General features: G+C 45.7%; 1 protein-coding gene across 1 annotated transcript in view; it reads right to left on the bottom strand.

Annotated features, from left to right (window-relative positions):
• LOC144168154 (arylsulfatase B-like) overlaps positions 1-14,035 on the bottom strand; it is a 192,754-nt gene extending 178,719 nt beyond the window's left edge. Inside the window, exons 1-2 of the mRNA XM_077697199.1 lie at positions 13,974-14,035; positions 12,097-12,208 (exon numbers count right to left, since the gene is read on the bottom strand). Of these exons, the coding sequence (XP_077553325.1) occupies positions 12,097-12,208; positions 13,974-14,035 (174 nt within the window). The remainder of the gene's footprint in view (positions 1-12,096; positions 12,209-13,973) is intronic.
• Positions 14,036-17,908: the final 3,873 nt, after the last annotated feature.

The raw sequence follows: 17,908 nt of genomic DNA, 5'->3' as shown, positions 1-17,908 counted from the left end.
TCCGGTAAACGTTCGTGCGTTTTTGCAGCCGCCCCTTTTCATAGGGGCGAACTACCGTGCAAGCCGGGTGAACTTCCCAAGCGTTGTAGTCCCACAGAAGGGCCGAGTGCCAGGCCGGGCAGTTCTTGTACCTATTTTACCGTTAGCTGCCCGCTGCCACCAAGGCACACGAATGCACATGGTGCCTTCCACAGTCACGCTGGACGCTCAACTCGTAACTGCCTGCGGCAGGACATGCCACTGCACTCATTCACGCCCGGCATAGGTGCAACGCGGCATGATGGCAGGGGGCGCCGCCACATGGGCAAGGTTCAGGGGCCCCTCGCAAGGGTAAAGGCAGCTTTCCAGACGTGGATCCCCCTATGAAGGGTCCGCACTCGACCAGGGACGCCTGTACCCATTAAACCAACCCGTGGGTGCCCGGCGGTACGAGGATTCTAACCCGGGACCTCCCGCATACGAGGCGAATGCTGTACCTCTGAGCCTACGCTGCTGTACTTCCTGTGTTTTTGCAGCCACCCCTTTCCATAGAGGCGATGTCCCGTACAAGCCGGGTAAATTTCCCAAGCGTTGTAGTCCCACACAAGAGCCGAGCGCAGGCCGGGTAGTCGTTTGTAGCTACTTTACCGGTAGGTGCACGGCGCCGCCAAGGCACACGAATGCGCATGGTGCCTTCCACAGCCATCGTGGACGCTCAGCTCGCAACCACCTGTGGTAGGACATGCCGCCAGACTTTTTCCCCCCGGCAATGGCGCAACGCGCCATGATGGCCGGTGGCCCTGCCAGATGAACAAGAATCAGGGGCCCTTCGCAAGAGTAAGGGCAGCTTTTCAGGCGTGCATTCCCCTTTGAAAGGTCTGCACTCGACCAGGGACGCCTGTACCCATTGAAGACACCGGTGGGTGCCCAGCGGTACCACCATTCGAACCCAGTACCTCCCTCATACGAGGCGAGTGCTCTACCTCAGCCGTTGCGTGGTAAGCAGTTTCCAGGGCATGATTGTCGGCATTTTTCCAGGCGTAATTGAATAAAATTCAGCTGACGGGTGATGTACATGATACAGCGTACTAGCTAGATGTGGGCGGTGGGGCGTCGACGTAATGGACAGTGAGCTGTGGCCTTTCTGGAGAGACTTGGACGACTCGGTCCTCAATCTGGGCGATTTGGTGTACTGGTAGATTCAGCTAAACCTGGAGGATTGCTTCTACGTGTGACGGCAGACGCTGAAGCCGTAGGGTTCAGAGGATCGAGTCGTCAACCCGAATCTTGTTGTCGACGCCACGCATATTGCACCGGAATTGTGATGGCTTGCGGTCACCGAGCTCTTTGCACTAAAGAACTTCACAGGTTGGCCGGTCTTCAATCTTGAAACCTTGCAATGCAGGTAAGTTCCGTTAGCCGCAAAACTTGCGAGTATATCGCGGAGCTCAGTCGCGTAGCGTCGGTTGTGATTGCCGACGACGTACGGATAGCGGATCCCCCCTTGAATGATAGTTTACAGTGAAACGGAGCATTTCTGTGTGAGAACGAAGCTTGAGGTAGTCTGCCTAGAAAAGTGGATCTTGACAGCGACTATACAGTCGTCGGTGTTAGCGACGGCCGCCAGAGTAGCGGTGTAAGCGCTGACCACGACTGCTTGAGGGGGGCTTTGGGACGTGGTAAGAGCGGAGCCCTGCGGAATCTTCCGGCGAGTGCGGCTCGTTCTGTGTTGGCTGCTCTTCGAGCAGCTGCTGCTCTTGGTTTTTGAACGACTGATGGCTAGCCGTGGAGGTGCTGGTTAAAATTTTAAACTTGCTGGCACAGAGCGACTGCTGCTAGATCAGCAATGGCGGTCCGAAAAGCTTGTTTTCCGGGCCACCAGATGTCAAGAAACATACCTTTGTTGCTGTCACTCCAAGCGACGCACAAGTGTTCCTGTCTGTGGTGTAAAGCGCCCTTTAAGGGATTGCGTGGTCTTAGTCTCATTCACGCTGCGCCTCCGTACGTGTTCGGTTCGTAGCCAGCGGGTTTCACGTAATTGTTTTTCTCCGACGGGATCTCTTTGAAAGAAGCCGAAAGACACGCGGGCACGGGCTTCACAAATCTAACAAGGATCTATCTCCCTCAAATACCCTTGGCGAAGCAAAGCCAATAACTTGGCCTGTTACACGAAGGTAAAGTTTGCTTGTGAAACGAACGTATGACACATTGTGTGTCACCGGGAATCACTCTGAAAATTGGTGTAACCGTATAATTCCTATGTTCGTTTTTTAAGTAATGAAATAGCGTCGGTGGCACATCTTTGGCAGGAGTTTTGCAAATGCAAAGTTCTCGCCGCCCTAATAAGTCTAGGATGAGTTCCAGGTTCGTTCCTCCAAATTTTTTCTAGTTTTATACCGTGCGCTTCAGTTCATGTCGATAAATAACGACATGTACCCGTGGTGAGTGCGTCCGTATTTGCGGTATGATTTCCGAATAGTGTAGGTAAATACTTACGCCCACGTAACACGTTAGCCTAAAAACACAATTCATTCGGACTTAGGGGGAATAATACGGAATAGCACAAAAATTTATTTTAATAATGAGTTTGGAGCAGTTGCAGACAGTCTATGCCCTTGTAGTGGCTCTTTTGGTGCTCACATGGTGCCAGCACGTGCTGCAAAGCCTACCCGAAGAAAACCGGTTCGGCGTAGCTCAGACTGCATCCAACCACCGTCCCGTTTTCCAAAAACGTAAACCGCATTTCATTCCTCGCTGAACGCGGTTTAGTAGCCTAAAGAGCAAAGAAAAATCAAACATTTTTAGCAATATTGATAGGGTGTCTAGAAGAAAGTAATTGAATTTTCGTTGAGTCGTGTATACAAGCCTTTGCATGCACCGGTGTTCTGATCAGCTTCGATGCGTATTTGGGGACAAAATAATTTTGTTTTCATACACATGGTTATTACTAAAACTTCAACTTTTGCAAAACCACAATGGGTGTGGCTATGTCCTTATCAAAGCAGTTAAAATTGAAATTTAGCCTTAATGTTGGATAGAATATGACAGCACTGAACTGCTACACGTTCTGTCTTGCACAACGCTGATTCAAACGTGGTCAGCAAATCGAAACGCATTCTATCTAGTGGATGTTGGATGCTCTTTGGATAAAAAATCCAGTTCTTCTGTGGCGGGTACCGAAAAATATGGATTTACCGTTTGCTATGTTGCGGCCTGCTTTTTAAGCACTACTAACGTAGCAGCTGTTTGATTGTTTGAAAGACAACAGTACTCAAATGCACATAACACAATGGCCCCTGTGATCGTTTCATAAAAAATATCGATGTGAATTACCAATAAATCTAGGATGCTTCTTACAGCAGAGGTGCACGTAAAGGTCAGCCAAGACAACAGGGATTAGGGCGAGAAGAGTTAGCTGCTAATAAGGAATATGTTATTTTCGAGTTCAAAACATACTCCGACAAACCAGAGGTGCCAGGCCACTGTGCATAGGAAAAGTGCTATTTTATGCAATTGCCGTGGCAAAATTCCCTTTTTCTGGCTGTGGCGGTCATACGTCGACATTTTTCAGGTGTCGGAAACAGGGGCCAACAAGTGTCAACCATTGCAATTTTAATAAACTTGGAGGCTTCGAAACCCGGCTTGTTTTAGTAGCTCGTCCACTGTCGCGCTAACTAGCCACCGTTGCCACGCGGCGTAACTGACCCAAACAGAGCCTATCGGTCACAAAAAGAAAAAAAAAAGTCGCCTGGAAAAGATACCCGCTGATCTCTAGATGCAGCCTTGAAGCCAAGAGTTAAGCAAGTACCTGAACAAGCAGAACCTTTTAAAACTCCTGAAAGCGCTAGTCAGAGAAAAACGAAAAACGATAGTGAGCAAAAATAGGTGGCCTCAGAACGAAACAAAACGACGCGTTAAGAATGGCGAAGCAAGGGTTAGGCACGTGCGAGATTAAAGCAAGCACAAAAAGTGCAGGAAGCTCACATTAACGCGTAAAAGCCAGAATGCATGAAGCGAACTTTCACGACGAAGTTCGCGTGTCCCAAAAATTGCCCCGGCAGGACGCCGTATGTTCATCGGGCTGAACTACACGAAACAAGCAACATGGCACCCGCTGCAGCGCCACCCCTGGGTTGCTCACAGTGTGGCTAACTGAAATCTCATACCCAGCATCAGCTGCGGTGTTCACTGACCACGCCCAACGAAAGGGCTTTCACCTCGATTGTACGTCGTTTGACGTTTCTGAGTGATTTGGGCGTTTTTTTTTCTACGGAAACATTTCTTTTTTGCGCTGAAAAGCGCTAAATTCAACGGAAAGAAATAAAAAGGAACTTTCGCCCGGGAAATTCAAACTAGCGTCTACCAAAACACGAAGCCGGCATTTTTTCTTTCTTTCAACTCAATAGTGTTTTCTTTTTTAATGCATGGAAAGTTTAGAAAACGTTACAAAAACTCACACAAGACACCTAACCCACAATATAAACATGACAAGCAGCAAAGGTCAGGGAAATCAGTCGAATCAAGATCGGCAACATTTCAAAACTCGTGCAAGCAACAAACGCACACATCCAAAAGAGGCAGCCACTTCGGTGGATCACTCTGCGCAGGATAAATGCTCCGCACCAACGCCGCCTGTTCCCGAAAAATGCACTTCTGCGGCCTAGGCGGTTTCGCATGCCACTCAGTCAACCGGCACTTCTACCAGCTAAACAATCCTAAGAGAACAAAAACGTCATATGGCACCCGATTAACATCTTGAAATGGCATGAAGCGAATGGTGTACGGGGTGATGTCAATGCCTTTTTTTACTGTCCGCTGAAACGTCCCAGAAGACCACAGCGTCCCGGCGCAACAAAAACCAATGATCAATTGTCTCTGGTCGATTACACAGGCGACGATTGTCCGACCAAGGAATAGTCATTTCATTTTATCACAGCCATGTCTTAACTGGCAGCGTGGAAGAATGAAGCTTGAAGAAAAATGTCTTTGCATTTGGCGGGACACACATGCTCATTACCTGTTTTAAAATATCGATTTTATGGTGTCCTAAGTAGGGCTGGCGATAAAGTGGCACCAGTAATAGACTTTAAATAAGAGTGCTCGTCATATTTTTCTGTGACATGCTCAACAGATGTTCGAATTAAAACCACGCGGTAAATGAATTTACGACCTCTTTCAGAAATCCCCATGGAAGCTTCGTATTGACTTCGCCCGTACATATCAGCAAAAAAGACGTGTAAACTTATGCGCTGCTGAAGTACAGTTAGTAGAAGCGGGTGATCAACCAAATTTTTCAAGGAAGGACGACATAAGTTGCTGCACAAACAAATGCATGAGCCCAGCAATCCTTGCTTCTAATAGAAGAAACAAGTTATTCCTGCGCATAAGTTCCCATTTGGAACCCCACACAAATGTTGTAAAAACTCTATGTAGGGCCTGAAGTTTTGATCGCGCACAGTGACGCACTTGCGGTACACAAAGGAGATTTGTAGCAAGGAAGGCATTACACATGCTTGCCCGTGCATACACAGAAAGGTCTCGCCCATTCTATGCCTGCGATGCGCGCCTAACTTGCGTGAGGTCTGACGTCCAATGAGGCCCTGTGTTCCATTTTTGATGTAAAGGCACGCCGATGTACTGGAGTGGGGCCCGATCCCAAATAATATATACAAGTCTGGGTAGTTTTGTTCCCCATTGTCCGAACAAAATTCCCTTAGTTTTTTCATATTAACATCGGCTCTAGACACATCACAGAACTGCGTAGTCACTGTAAGGGCTTCCTGGACACTCCTTTTGTCAGCGCAAAAATACGCTATATCATCTGCATTAGCAAGCACCTTAACTTGGCACGATTGTAAGCGAGAACGTTTCACTCCTTGTCTCTGCTGAATGGTGAGACAAAGAAGTTCGAGGTACAACGCGAACAGCAACGGTTACACGGGGTAGCCTTGTCTGCAGACGACTTGATCGCAATCGGCTTAGACAAAATACGATTGACGGTAAGCTGTGTAGAGCACCAATTATAGCCAAGCTTGATGCCCTTATATAACACATTACCTAAGTTGACAGCTGCCATATGTGCCAATCAGAAATCACGAGAAAACCGATCAAACGCTTTTGCAAGGTCAATTTGTATTAGGGCCACCTGATCTACCGAATCACTTACGCACTCCAAGACAGGACGAGCAATATGATTATTTTTGTGAATACTCCTGCCCCGAATACCGCATTTTGGTGGGACCCACTAAACTAGTGATTACAAATTGAAGGCCTCCCTCTTCCAACTCAACACAAGGCGCCCTCGTGCAAAATAAAGCACGCCAATTGGACAGAAGTACAGGTTAGCGAAAGGAGGTTACAATGTTTGTGGGCCAACAGCCGAGAGACATCCGCAAAGACATACTAACCAAGGAGTCAGACTACCGTATAAACCGGATTATAGGTCGACCCGGTATATAGGTCGACCCCCTAACTTGAGGTGGGAAATGTTGACAAAAAAATAATTGGGCACAGAAGCGCACTCACAATGTCTACATTTATTTTCGACGACCGTCCGTCACTGCCACTCACTATGCCTGCCGAAGTCACTCGTCCGAGCTCTCAGAGTCGTCCGAGGATGACTGCTTCGCACTGTCATCTTCCATGCCATCAGGCGCGTTGCTGATGGAGCACTTCCTGAACGCTCGTGTAACCATGTCGTCGGGCAGCGACTGCCCAGAGAAGGACACCCAGCTTGACACGGTCGCAACCGGCCCGTATAGGTCTTTTTTTTATCGCCGGCTATCCACTCATTGTACAGTTCGCGGAGCCGGTTTGCGCATGGCCTCCGGAGCGATCGTGAGCGAAGTTCCCGGACAAAGTTCCCGGACGAAGTCCGCCACTTTGTTCTCCAACTCGGGGTGCACCGCTTGACGTCCACAGAACGATCGGTTTCGGAGGTTGCACGCGCATAGCTTAGCTTTCTGGCTCCGCCAGTACCGCACACTTTTCTCTGAAACGCCTAACTGGCGTTACGCCACCATATTCACATTCTTCTCGGTGACTCAATCGCCGTCAGCTTAAACGCCGCGGTAATCAGGCGTCGACTGCCGCCACTTATCTCGGAACAGAGACGTACAGAAATGTACGCACGCACGCACGCCTAATAGACGAGTAAAAGACGAAAAACTAGAGAAAAGCAAAATGAAATAAAGGCCTGGTAGAGCGAGAGAGCAGTCCGACACGAATAGCGATGGCGATTGGCGCCGGACTACGCTTGCACATTACGCTTGCACATTGTTGTCAGACAACGATTTACATTCTGCCAATGACCGCTATATAAGACGAGGGGTGACTTTTGTGCGGATTTTTTTGGAAAAAAAACTCGACCTATATTCCGGTTTATACGGTAGCTCAAATATTCCATAAAGGGCGTCTTTTTAATTTTGAAGTGTGTAATGGCGTAGCGACTGAGGCCGCTGGGCAACGCCCACCCGTTACAAAATGGAAGCTGCTAAGCATCACGATGTTCAGCAGCATCATATCAAACTAGGCTATGAATACGCATGATTGGCTGCTTGTAGTTTTTGTTGTATTTGAGAGGCTTTCGCAGTTAAACAGCCTGTTCCTTCCTCGCCGATCTTGCAGACGGGACTAACGTTGCCACTTTTGCAAGTTACGTTGCCGGATCGCCTTTATTTAACCTACTAAAACATGGCGTACATGCCTACCCTGGCAACACAAGCCACGGCAGTTGGGTCGGGGCCGTGCTTTGGTTGAGGGTTTGGCTGTTACTATAATGCGACATTACTTGGCACAACCTCATTTTTCCGCTTACGATCTCAGGTTTACAATCCCTTTTTTAGCGCACGAAGTACGCGTAAGCTAAGCGTACGTCTATCAAACTTTTCCAAATTGGCCACCCACCACCGGTCTCTACTCGGCATGGAGGGGAAATCGAAAGACCCGATTGGTTCCTTCGGTACGCCGCTCGCCACCCCTAGACACCGTCAAACTTTTTTGACCCAGTTATATCGGCAGCTAACGACGTTTTTGTCTGAACCTAAGACTTATTAATAGCGAAGCTGTGCGCCACTCTCGCCCCCATCGCAAAGGCTTACGTCCACGATTGCAGCCAATTTGCTTCTTCTACGCTGCTGAAACAACGTTTACTCCATAATTTGGCTATGAGTGTGAGGCTGTTTCATTTTTTTGTTAGTGATAATCATTGGACATCACCTAGGAGGGGCGCACACTATGGTTAGTCTTCATCGTTCCGAACAAGTACTGCCACGATTGCGGCGCAAGGTACCCTGGCGATCGTCGCGAGGCAGGTGCACACGAGCGCTAAGTATTTTGTTGGTTTTTTTAACTGCCAAGCGGTCGCCGCTACGCACGGACTTAGGTGCCCATGCGTGCACTCGGATATTTTGTGGTATTTTATATACGGACACAAAATCAGTAAGATTTCCTAAATAGCGTCGCTGCTAAAAGAACACAACTTCCACTCGTGGTGTTCCAGGCAGAGAAAGCGCGCGCACTACGAAGGTGGTAAATTTAAATTTCTTTGAAGAGACCTGCGTTCATTTCATCAAAAGAAGAGTGAGACAGAGAGGCGAAGAGCCTCAGGGAGTTAACAATAAGCGCGTAATGGCGCCAAAGGCCCTGTTGCGAATCACTGCTCTGCACAGCGGACATCCTTCAAGGTGAGTGGCGCGTTTTGGGGTAAGAATTGGTGCCAAGTCTAATGTTTTTAATTTGGTTTTGTAATATCTGAAACGTAAGCAATAATATAGGAGCAATTACTGACATCTTCCATACATGATAGGAGAAACCTGTGCTCAAGAGCTTTTGGAATACTCGAGGGTCTCAAAAGCCTGTTTAGAGGTAAAAACGTCCAGCTGTTTTTTAGAGTCCTTCAACAGAGAACTCCTGTCCAGAATTCGTGAGCTATTAAGTGGGCAGTCCACAAAAAAACCTTCGCTTGACATGCATAACGAATGTCTGCGGCTCAAAAACAGGCAAATTCAGGATTCAACTCAGAACCATATTTATTGGCATACTCTCACCAATAAAGACACCCTATTTTGAAACCTGGATAGCCCAATTACGATTTCGATACTAGAACTGGTCGGACGTCTGGGTGAAGAAAGTAGCTATCAGATGAAATTGGAATTATGGCTAGTAGTATAAGGATAATGATTGAAAAGCCAGCAAAGGAAAGAAGCTCAAGTTAAAAAGTTCCTGTCTTGTGTTTGTCCCGGTATCGAAGCTACGCCTGGATGTTGTAAAAGATTTCCAACAAGGTGTGGCTCAACAGCAATTCGTTCGAGGTGAACCGTAACGCATAACGCTCGTTTTATGGAATTCAATATATTTTATTTTTTTCTCAAATGTCCACCTTACTGTGTCATATAAATACCACGTGCATCGTACAGCTATTTTTGTACTCTCTAAGCAGACGGCTGGTGAACATCACGGTAACACTCATTTTGCCCTTGTATGTTTGTTAACGCTCAGGACCATGCACAAAACGTATGTACCTTTTTCTTCTCATAGTGGTTTAACAGTCAACAAACTCAAAAATGAAAGCAAAAGCGGTTTACAGAATTGCGCTTTTGGAGCATCCACTGAGTAAGACATTGGTAAGGCATTGAGGGAATGTCGTAGTGATGCTGCCCGTGTGCCGTAATGTAAAAATTCGGGCTTAGTTACGCCGATGCGACAGTGAAAATTTTACTTTTAGCTAAGTATTAATACAAAGCTTAGCAACCAATTTTTTCAACAGCTGCGTGTCAACAACTGTTAATAATATTTTTTCGACCACAAAAGGATACCGATTTTTGACATGAAAATACTCTCCTATTTTTATGAGCAACAAACAAGGCTCGGGGACAAAAGTGGGAATTCTGCAGTTTCAAAGGTTTTCAGTGTTTATCAAATTCACAAGAAAAATTCACATACAAACCATATATACAGACGGGGGTCCCAAAGCCATAAGGCTTAAACGGGAACCTCGGTAGTTCATTACTGAGGTAGCATGTCAGCGCAGCGAACAGAAATGGTTATTGTCAAATAACTGCGGAAATAATAAATGCATAAATAAATTTTGATGTAAATAAAAAAATAAATTTGGCAAGTCTATAAAGTACAATTGCCATACTTACTACCAAAACAACAACTACTACAAAACATTCTCTCCATTCAGTAAATAATAATGAACGCTTACTCTTTTTTTTTAAATTATAAACCAGGGGAAAAAGGTTGAGCATATACACCGGTGAGAATAAAATAAAAAAAGCATCTAATTGCACCCAAAAGAAATACCTTTAGTTCTGTCTTAAATACAAGTAATGACATTATGTTTTTACAGTAAGAGGCAGGCTGTTCCAGACTTGAACTTTTCCAGTAATTTGTATGAACAATCGCGAGCAAAAAAATTATTATGTGAGGCAAACCTTCTGGAGATTACTTTACGTAGAGAATGAACGTTTACGAACTGAAAAGGGAGTTGATTGTTCAGAAGCTTAAATAACATTATTGCAAAATTGTACCTGAATAAGGCATCAATGGATAAGATACCTAACTGGTTGCATAGGAACGAAGCATTAGCACTAAAATGGCTGGTGGTAATAATATGTGTCGCTTGGTTCTGAATGTGGTGTACCGATTTTAAGTGACATTGACAAGTATTTCACCACGTAATGATGCCATAGTTTATGTGACACTGTACAATGTAGCAATTGAGTGCAAGCAGTGCGGAAGAGGAAAAGAAATACCGGGCTTTAATGAGCGCACAAATGACACATGCAAACATTTTTTTAAGGTGGTTGATATAAAGATAAAACCTAAGGTGAGGATCAAAACGTATACCGAGAAATGTTGCAGAATCACAAGCAGGAATATAATTTTCAGCAAGTGTTAACAAGAGAAGCTGGGTTGCGACCTTCTAACTTGAACTGAAAATCATGAATTTATATTTGGTAGGATTAATTACCAATTGTTTCTTTTTACACCAATCCACGACATTACACAGAGCAATGTTAGTTTACATGTTAAAGACAATATGCACTTGTCCGACGTTGAGACAGTGGTGTCATCCACACATAAGACGCAATTGGATGACTGCAGGATGTCAGGAAGGTAATTTATATAAATCAGAAAGAGCAGGCGACACGAAATTGACCCTAGGGGCGCACCTGTGTTACTAACTTTAGTTTCACTAAACGTATCTGCTACGTATATGCATCTGCTATATATTCCCTAACAAGAAAATAGTTTTTCAAGATTGTTAGTGACGGAGCATCTATGTCATTCGCTTCGAGCTTACTGAATAAGATGTTCTGATTCATTGTATCCAAGGCTTTCGCAAAATCTAAAAAAAACAGAGCCAACAAGCAGACAATTATCTGTTGATTTTTTGACATAGTCTACTAAACAAATCAATGCCAAGTTAGTAGAGCCTCCTGCGCAAAATCTGTATTCACAAGGTTTCAATTAGCCAAATTTGTTTAAATAGCTATTTAATAAACGGGCAAAGAATTTTTCGAATATTTTGCGAATATAAGAAAGAATAGAAATCGGCCTCTAATTAGCGATAACTTCTTCATCACGTTTTTTTGAGTACGGAAATGGTCTAGGGTTGCCTCAACTGTTTTGGGAATGACCCAGACGAGAACATAACGTTAATTATATGACACATAGGAACTAAAATTATTCGAGAAGCTGGTTTCAAAGGCGCATAGAAATGCGATCTAAACCTAGGCTGGTATTTTCAAGATGCTAAATTGTCAGATATACCTCTTCCGCAGTGACACGAAAAAGTTAGGATGTTTGGGGGGTTTGGCGCAAATTTTCCTCGATGCCAGTGACTTGTTCTATGTTGATGCGTGAGACAAATGGACACAGAAGGCATTGACACTGTCAACGGTCTGGTGATGCACGGTGATTGATATTTGTGTTATCGATATTGATATTGATATATTGATATTGACATTGATTGATATCTCATTGATATTTGTGTTTAAAATTCATTACCAACTGCAACAAAATAAACCTGGCAAATTGTTTTTTCCTCTAGCTATTAAAAACAGTAGAGCAATTTTCGTTTGTATGTGTAACATAATAAGTAGGGTTTACCGCGTCGTAGGCCCACTTATTCACTTTCTCATCCGCCGGGATGTTCATGATCTCGTAAAAGCCACTTTTCAACGGGCCGTCGATGCCAAGGTGTTGACGGAGATTCAGATACCTGCAGGTTTCAACAGGGGGGCATGGGTGCAGGTGGGTGCATAACACAAGTATTTAATAACTGCCTGCATTCGTATTCTAGGCAAGGCGGTTACAGTTATCGGTTTGAAAACATTGAAGAAAACTAAAACTCGCTCACATAAAGATATCTTCAATGGGCAAAGAAATATTTCGAGTACCTCATATTTATATCCGGTCTTTAAATGAAACCTGGCGCAGCCTTTCTAGCGTTTTGAAAAATATCGCTTACTACAGCCTGGGTTAGACCTCACAGCAATACACTAGAAGGGGTCGCAGGGACAGATCTTGCACTGCCTCACCATCCTGCGGGTGAATTCATTTGTTCGCCGTATGAATCCAAAACTGGATAATGGCCACACATTGCTTTCAATCTCTTTGATGGTTCCGGTGGTTATGTCAGTGATATGGATATTAGTGCAAGGAAGACTTGGTGCATGCGAGCGTTAATCGAAATTTCATGGTGGCAATTTTCAAACAATTACTTCATAGTGTGATTGTAACTTGGCGCGCTATCACAAAGATTTGTAGCTTCTTCTCCTCCAACAGGCTAATAAAGGGTCCATGTAGCACGCCTGAGCAGTTCAAATTAATTGGCTTTGGCGTTCAGACTGCAGTTTGCGGAAAACCTCAGCCAAATATTACAGGTGCACGTGAAACGGTAAGGTCTCATATCTGTGAGAGATGCGGAAAAAAACAACAACAACGCTTTCTTAAATTTCCGCAATATGCACCACTTTACTTAATCACCGTTGTGGGTGCAATATTGGCTGTTTGGGGTCAACGTCACAGTTTATTTGTTACATTTGCGGTCATGATCTGCCATTGTCACCGCTCTGCACCAATCACTTTAAGCCGAAACCCGTACGTGCAGTTTTGCAAATATTTTGGTTTCGAGTGCGCGCGGAGTTGGAGTGAAGAAGTTGGTAATCACTTTACCAGGCCACTCGAGAACAAGCATATATTGCTTCAAAATGCTCTGCAAGCCTGAGCTCGCGTTTGCGAGACAGCATCAAGCTCTCCTTTTTTCGGCACAAAACCGCAGATTGCTTGCACCACGTGGCAGATATAATACCAATTGTACCCCGGACATTCATATATTGGCGGCCACCAAAAACAACGCCACGAGCAACCCCCTACGCCGGGAAAGAGCCGGCAACCTTCATTGCGTAGTTCCGGGTCGAGTTCAGAGAAAACGACTACGCGGGTTTTTAGTCTCGCTTAGCTCAGGTGATACGGAAGCAACTTTCATAATTCGTGCAGGAGGAGATTGGTGGGACAAAAGGTGTTGAGCCAAAATGCATTCTAAATAGTGAGCCGAAAGTGCTGCACCGAATGTTTTTAGAAGTGCTGCACTACATATTTAGCAAACTGGTGAGGTACATAGGTGCAGTGTAGCAGGTATATTCTGCACTATCAACGACACCGATAAAAAGAAGAAATACGGTTGTTCTTTTTTGAAGAGGAGATAGCTTCGAATGATTTTAAACGGGCAACCAGTGTTACGTAGCGATAGAACTGCGATGAGACGAACTTCGAGATAGGGTGGAGTGATCTATTTAAAATACGTAAAGAGCGCCATCGGAGTGCAAGCGCAGCTGCGCCTACACAGCGCTTCTTTATCGTCGGAGGTTTAAGACGAGGTCATGCACGGCTGCTAGCGTCATGTTCCTCCTGATACTTTCTCTTTTTGTCGAAGGGCATTGATCCAATCGAGATCTTAGTAAATGCACATACAGTGAGGAGACTCTGCCAGATCAGATGACAAGGAATATAAGACCATGCCGCCACAGATGAGGATGACAGTCATGGTGAGCACTGGCACCGGAACAGCAACGCCTGAAGACGTGGGGAAGCAATGGGCAAAGACCTTTCATACGCGATGAAGAACTGGGCGGAGGAACGTTTCGGACTTGGGTCAGGTCGCTGTTGGTCAGATCGGTTGGTCTCGGCGGGTAATGGATAGGGGACGCGGGACTGGGAAATGGTCACGTGCGTGGGTCAATGTGGGTACGCCGGTCCCAAATGACCCAAGATGTTTGAGAGAACCACCTCAGGAGCTCAGATAGGTAAAAGGGGTCAGGAGGGGGATAAAGACCGCAAGATCAGCCAAAAGAAAAGAAATTACATGGCTATAGGACAAAGATTCGACGAACGATGAGATGCTGTGAAGGGATGTATTTGCAAGTATGTACAAAGTCGTCATGAGAGTTCTCTCGCACGCATATCCCACACACTGCTTCCTCGTGGTCGAGGCTGAAACACCAGAAATGTGTACCATCTCGTGCGCTCGGTGTAGCGGGCTTGCTCTTCATTGCTGGCCGCAAGATCGCCCCGGCGCCAGCGCTGACATTCGTCGGCATGGCATGTTTCTTGTTTTCCTACCACTGCTGCTGGCGGCATTGTTCTTGCGCTAGCTGGTGATCCGTTGCGTGAATATTGTCATTCCTTTTGTGCCACGCAAACTACGTCACAAACACCTGACGCAAAACACGTTGCGTGAAACGCTTCGAGAGACTCCCATGTTGTCTTTATATTTAAGGCTTGCTGAATTTCGCTGTCGGTTTACTTCGCGTTCCCATGTTTTTCTTCTCGTAGTCCTCTCGATGCAGACAATCCAGCGGCTTGCGGTAGCATACAAAAGTTTGCTGTAAAAGAGTAGGTGTGCCAGGATGACATTATAGATAGCCTATTCATATTGAAAAACTTCAAAACGCATTCTCTGTTCCGCATTAGCAACATTGTTGCGTTCCGATACTCGCAGAGAAAATCGGCTGTACGGTGCTACGGCGATTTACTACCTACGGCGCTTAAAACCAAGAGGCCAGCTAGCAGTCTAGATCTCAGAGAAAGAATGGCAGAGGGAACCAAGTAGGTGGGGCCCGGGGAACGTTTATGTCGTGTTCTTCGTGCCACCTGGCTGAAGAAAGAACACGGGTATCTCTAACTCAGAGATTGTACCGAGCACAGTGATCGGTACGCACCCTAAATAGGGCACTCCTCTACCTAACTTATCGTCCACGTGACAACATGCAAGCATAAACGACAATTTTTTGGGATATTTTCGGGATGGTTTCCTATCAAAGAGATGACAAAGGGCTTAAAAATTGCGCTGAAATGTTAAAGTCGAGTTGAGGTAAATCCCGGCACAGTTCCTTATCACGAACATTTTCTCTGTGGGACTTAAACTAGAAGCCACGCAAATTTCACGGAGCATGCGGAGCGAAGAGCAGGTTAAGCAGGTTACGTGTGAGCACGAAATTATGTTTCGGTTCAGCATTACCAAAAGGAGTATTCACACAAAGCAGAAGTTGCGTTGATAATTGTTTGTACCAAGAACTGATATGCGAAGACAGCAGGTGCCAGAACTTGGTCGTCGTCGCGCGCCACGCCACCTCGCAGGCGAGGTCGGTTGCTATCCTTGCCCAGTCCGTGTTCTAGCGCGGTATGTGTACGCCGCGCTTGGTTTGCTCCGATGTAGAGGGGCAGCCATTAAACAACATAAAAGCATAGATAATTTTGTAAGAATGGTCTACAATAACGTACACTCAACATTCGCACTGAGGTAAAACTTTTGGTCGATCGTTGGTTCCGGCTAGTGATTTTGTCCCTTGCGTTTTCATTTTGCATTGGCCTTTTTGCTTCTGTTATGCGGTCGTCGCGTTTATGGCTTATCTGTTTTTGTTTTCGCTGAGGTCAAGCGTTGCATGCACACCTGTTTTATGTGAGGAAGGGTTGGCTACTCGGTTGATGAGGTTTATTGTTTTGTGACATAGTTGACCTCAGGCAAAGTTTCATTCTTCCTCCTGCAGTTGCCGCTGATTCTTCGAGTATATTAGTTGAGAACCGTTTAACTTCTACGTTAGTTTCTTCGACAGGACAGCATTTTGGTGAGACATTCGACCTTCTTCACTCTGAAAATTGTTTGAAAGTTTATTTCTTAAGTTTTATTAGCTAATATCTCTTTCGTCAGAACCAGATAGTTTTTGTCCGGATGGTTGCGGAAATGACTCGTTTGGACTTGCCATACATTCCATCTTCCACAATCGGGCATATCGAATTTGAAATAGAAGACAGTCCTATTTTTGGTATTCGGAGCTTCCAAGTACCCTTGGAATAGGTTGAAGTGTGCAAGTAAATTGAAGCATGAATAAAAAAACGTGAGCATTTGTGCTGTTAAGCCTATTTCAACACCATGAGCTCACTGACCCCAGACTCAGGCCTTTCATGTTAATTTATATCTTCTGTGTAGGAAATGGCGCGTATTTACACAGATGTCAATAAATTGCTTCTATCCAACATGGCCTTCACCTTCGTTATTGCGAGTCCCTCTTTCAGGTCCCCTTCCATGTTCTGCAGTCTGTTTTGCGGAAAAAGTCCGGTACTGAACACGTATAACTGCTATACATGTTTAAAACTCATCAGTCGAATTCGAAAAAAAAATTACAGCTCCACGTTTTGAAGGAGCATACCGCATAGGCTTGTCGCAAGAAGGGACAGTCGTGCAGTAATTTTGTGGCATTCGTCCACATTCCGAGGCACTTCCCCAGCGGTCAAAAATTCACCTACATCTTTATTTCTCGTATATCTGCTCTAATAGAAAGCAGGCCCCGTAGTTTCTTGCTACAATTTCTGCCGGTGCGGTTAAAATTTCTTTAGGCACTGTTGTATTCAATTCACTTGCAGACTTTCTGTAAAATGATTGCTCAAGTATCATTCCACCATTAAGCGAGGTGCATGTTTTTGGGATATAGGCAGGCATGCAGGTGTAGGCTGATGTTATATGGTAGGGTGTCATCGCGCGTAGTCATTTTCTTACAGTGAAAAGGTAGGAATTGCAGTATATGTACATGCAGTGACGACAAGGGCAAGGCTTGCGCAGTTGAGGGTGAAGCAGGGTGTAATAATTAAGGGAGAACGAAAGGGATGCCTGTGGAAAGAGTATGTCTGGGTGGGGCCATCAGGCGTTTTTTCTAGAGCATCTAATACCGCACAAAAGAGGTAGTGCCCACGGCACCTGTTTTTCTCTAGGTAAGCTAAGGTACCAAGGGAGTACATAAGTAGAATATAACGAAGCCCTCAACGGTACGTGTAAACTCGAGAGAGGCGGGGGAACCATTCTAATTCTTTCTTTAATAGCTGACACAACCAGATCGAGCGCTCGCGCTGCGGGAAGATGGTCTTCTTCTTCTTCAGTGCCGATGATGGTGAGATTTAACAGAATCCTGCCCGGGAAAGAGCGCTAGGAGGGTCTCTGACGCGCTTATTTGAAGCAGTCCTCGAGCAGGTAAACCTGTTTTGTTGAGCGCCGTATCAGCTCCTTGTTGCTTCGCCTGAGAAGACACACTCTGGTCACACCGTCACGTTCAGGATACTTCTCGATTCTGCACATTTCCCAGAACGTGCGCGGTCCGGTGCGTCCCAGGAGCACCATCCAGGTTTTTTCGGTCGTCGCCTTTGTGCGCACTGTTCCTCCGACTTCTTTCAGGTATTCTCGATGCCATCTTATCCACCGAGCCCTTTTGATCTGACACCGACTTCTCCAGGCCTCTTTGATGTCACCGAGAATGACCCGCTGGTCATTATTTTGCTGCTGTCGTCCTCCGATGATGTCCGCGGGCGTAATTGGCATGCGCTCTCGAGGCTCGGTGTAGACATAGGTTAGGGGTTGATTATTTAACGC

This window comes from Haemaphysalis longicornis, unplaced genomic scaffold (assembly GCF_048455015.1).
Source record: "Haemaphysalis longicornis isolate Haplotype H1 unplaced genomic scaffold, Haemaphysalis longicornis Haplotype H1 scaffold_2, whole genome shotgun sequence".
NCBI classification, from domain to species: domain Eukaryota; kingdom Metazoa; phylum Arthropoda; class Arachnida; order Ixodida; family Ixodidae; genus Haemaphysalis; species Haemaphysalis longicornis.
Note: the sequence above shows the minus strand (reverse complement) of the source record. Positions and strands in the feature narration are given on the sequence as shown.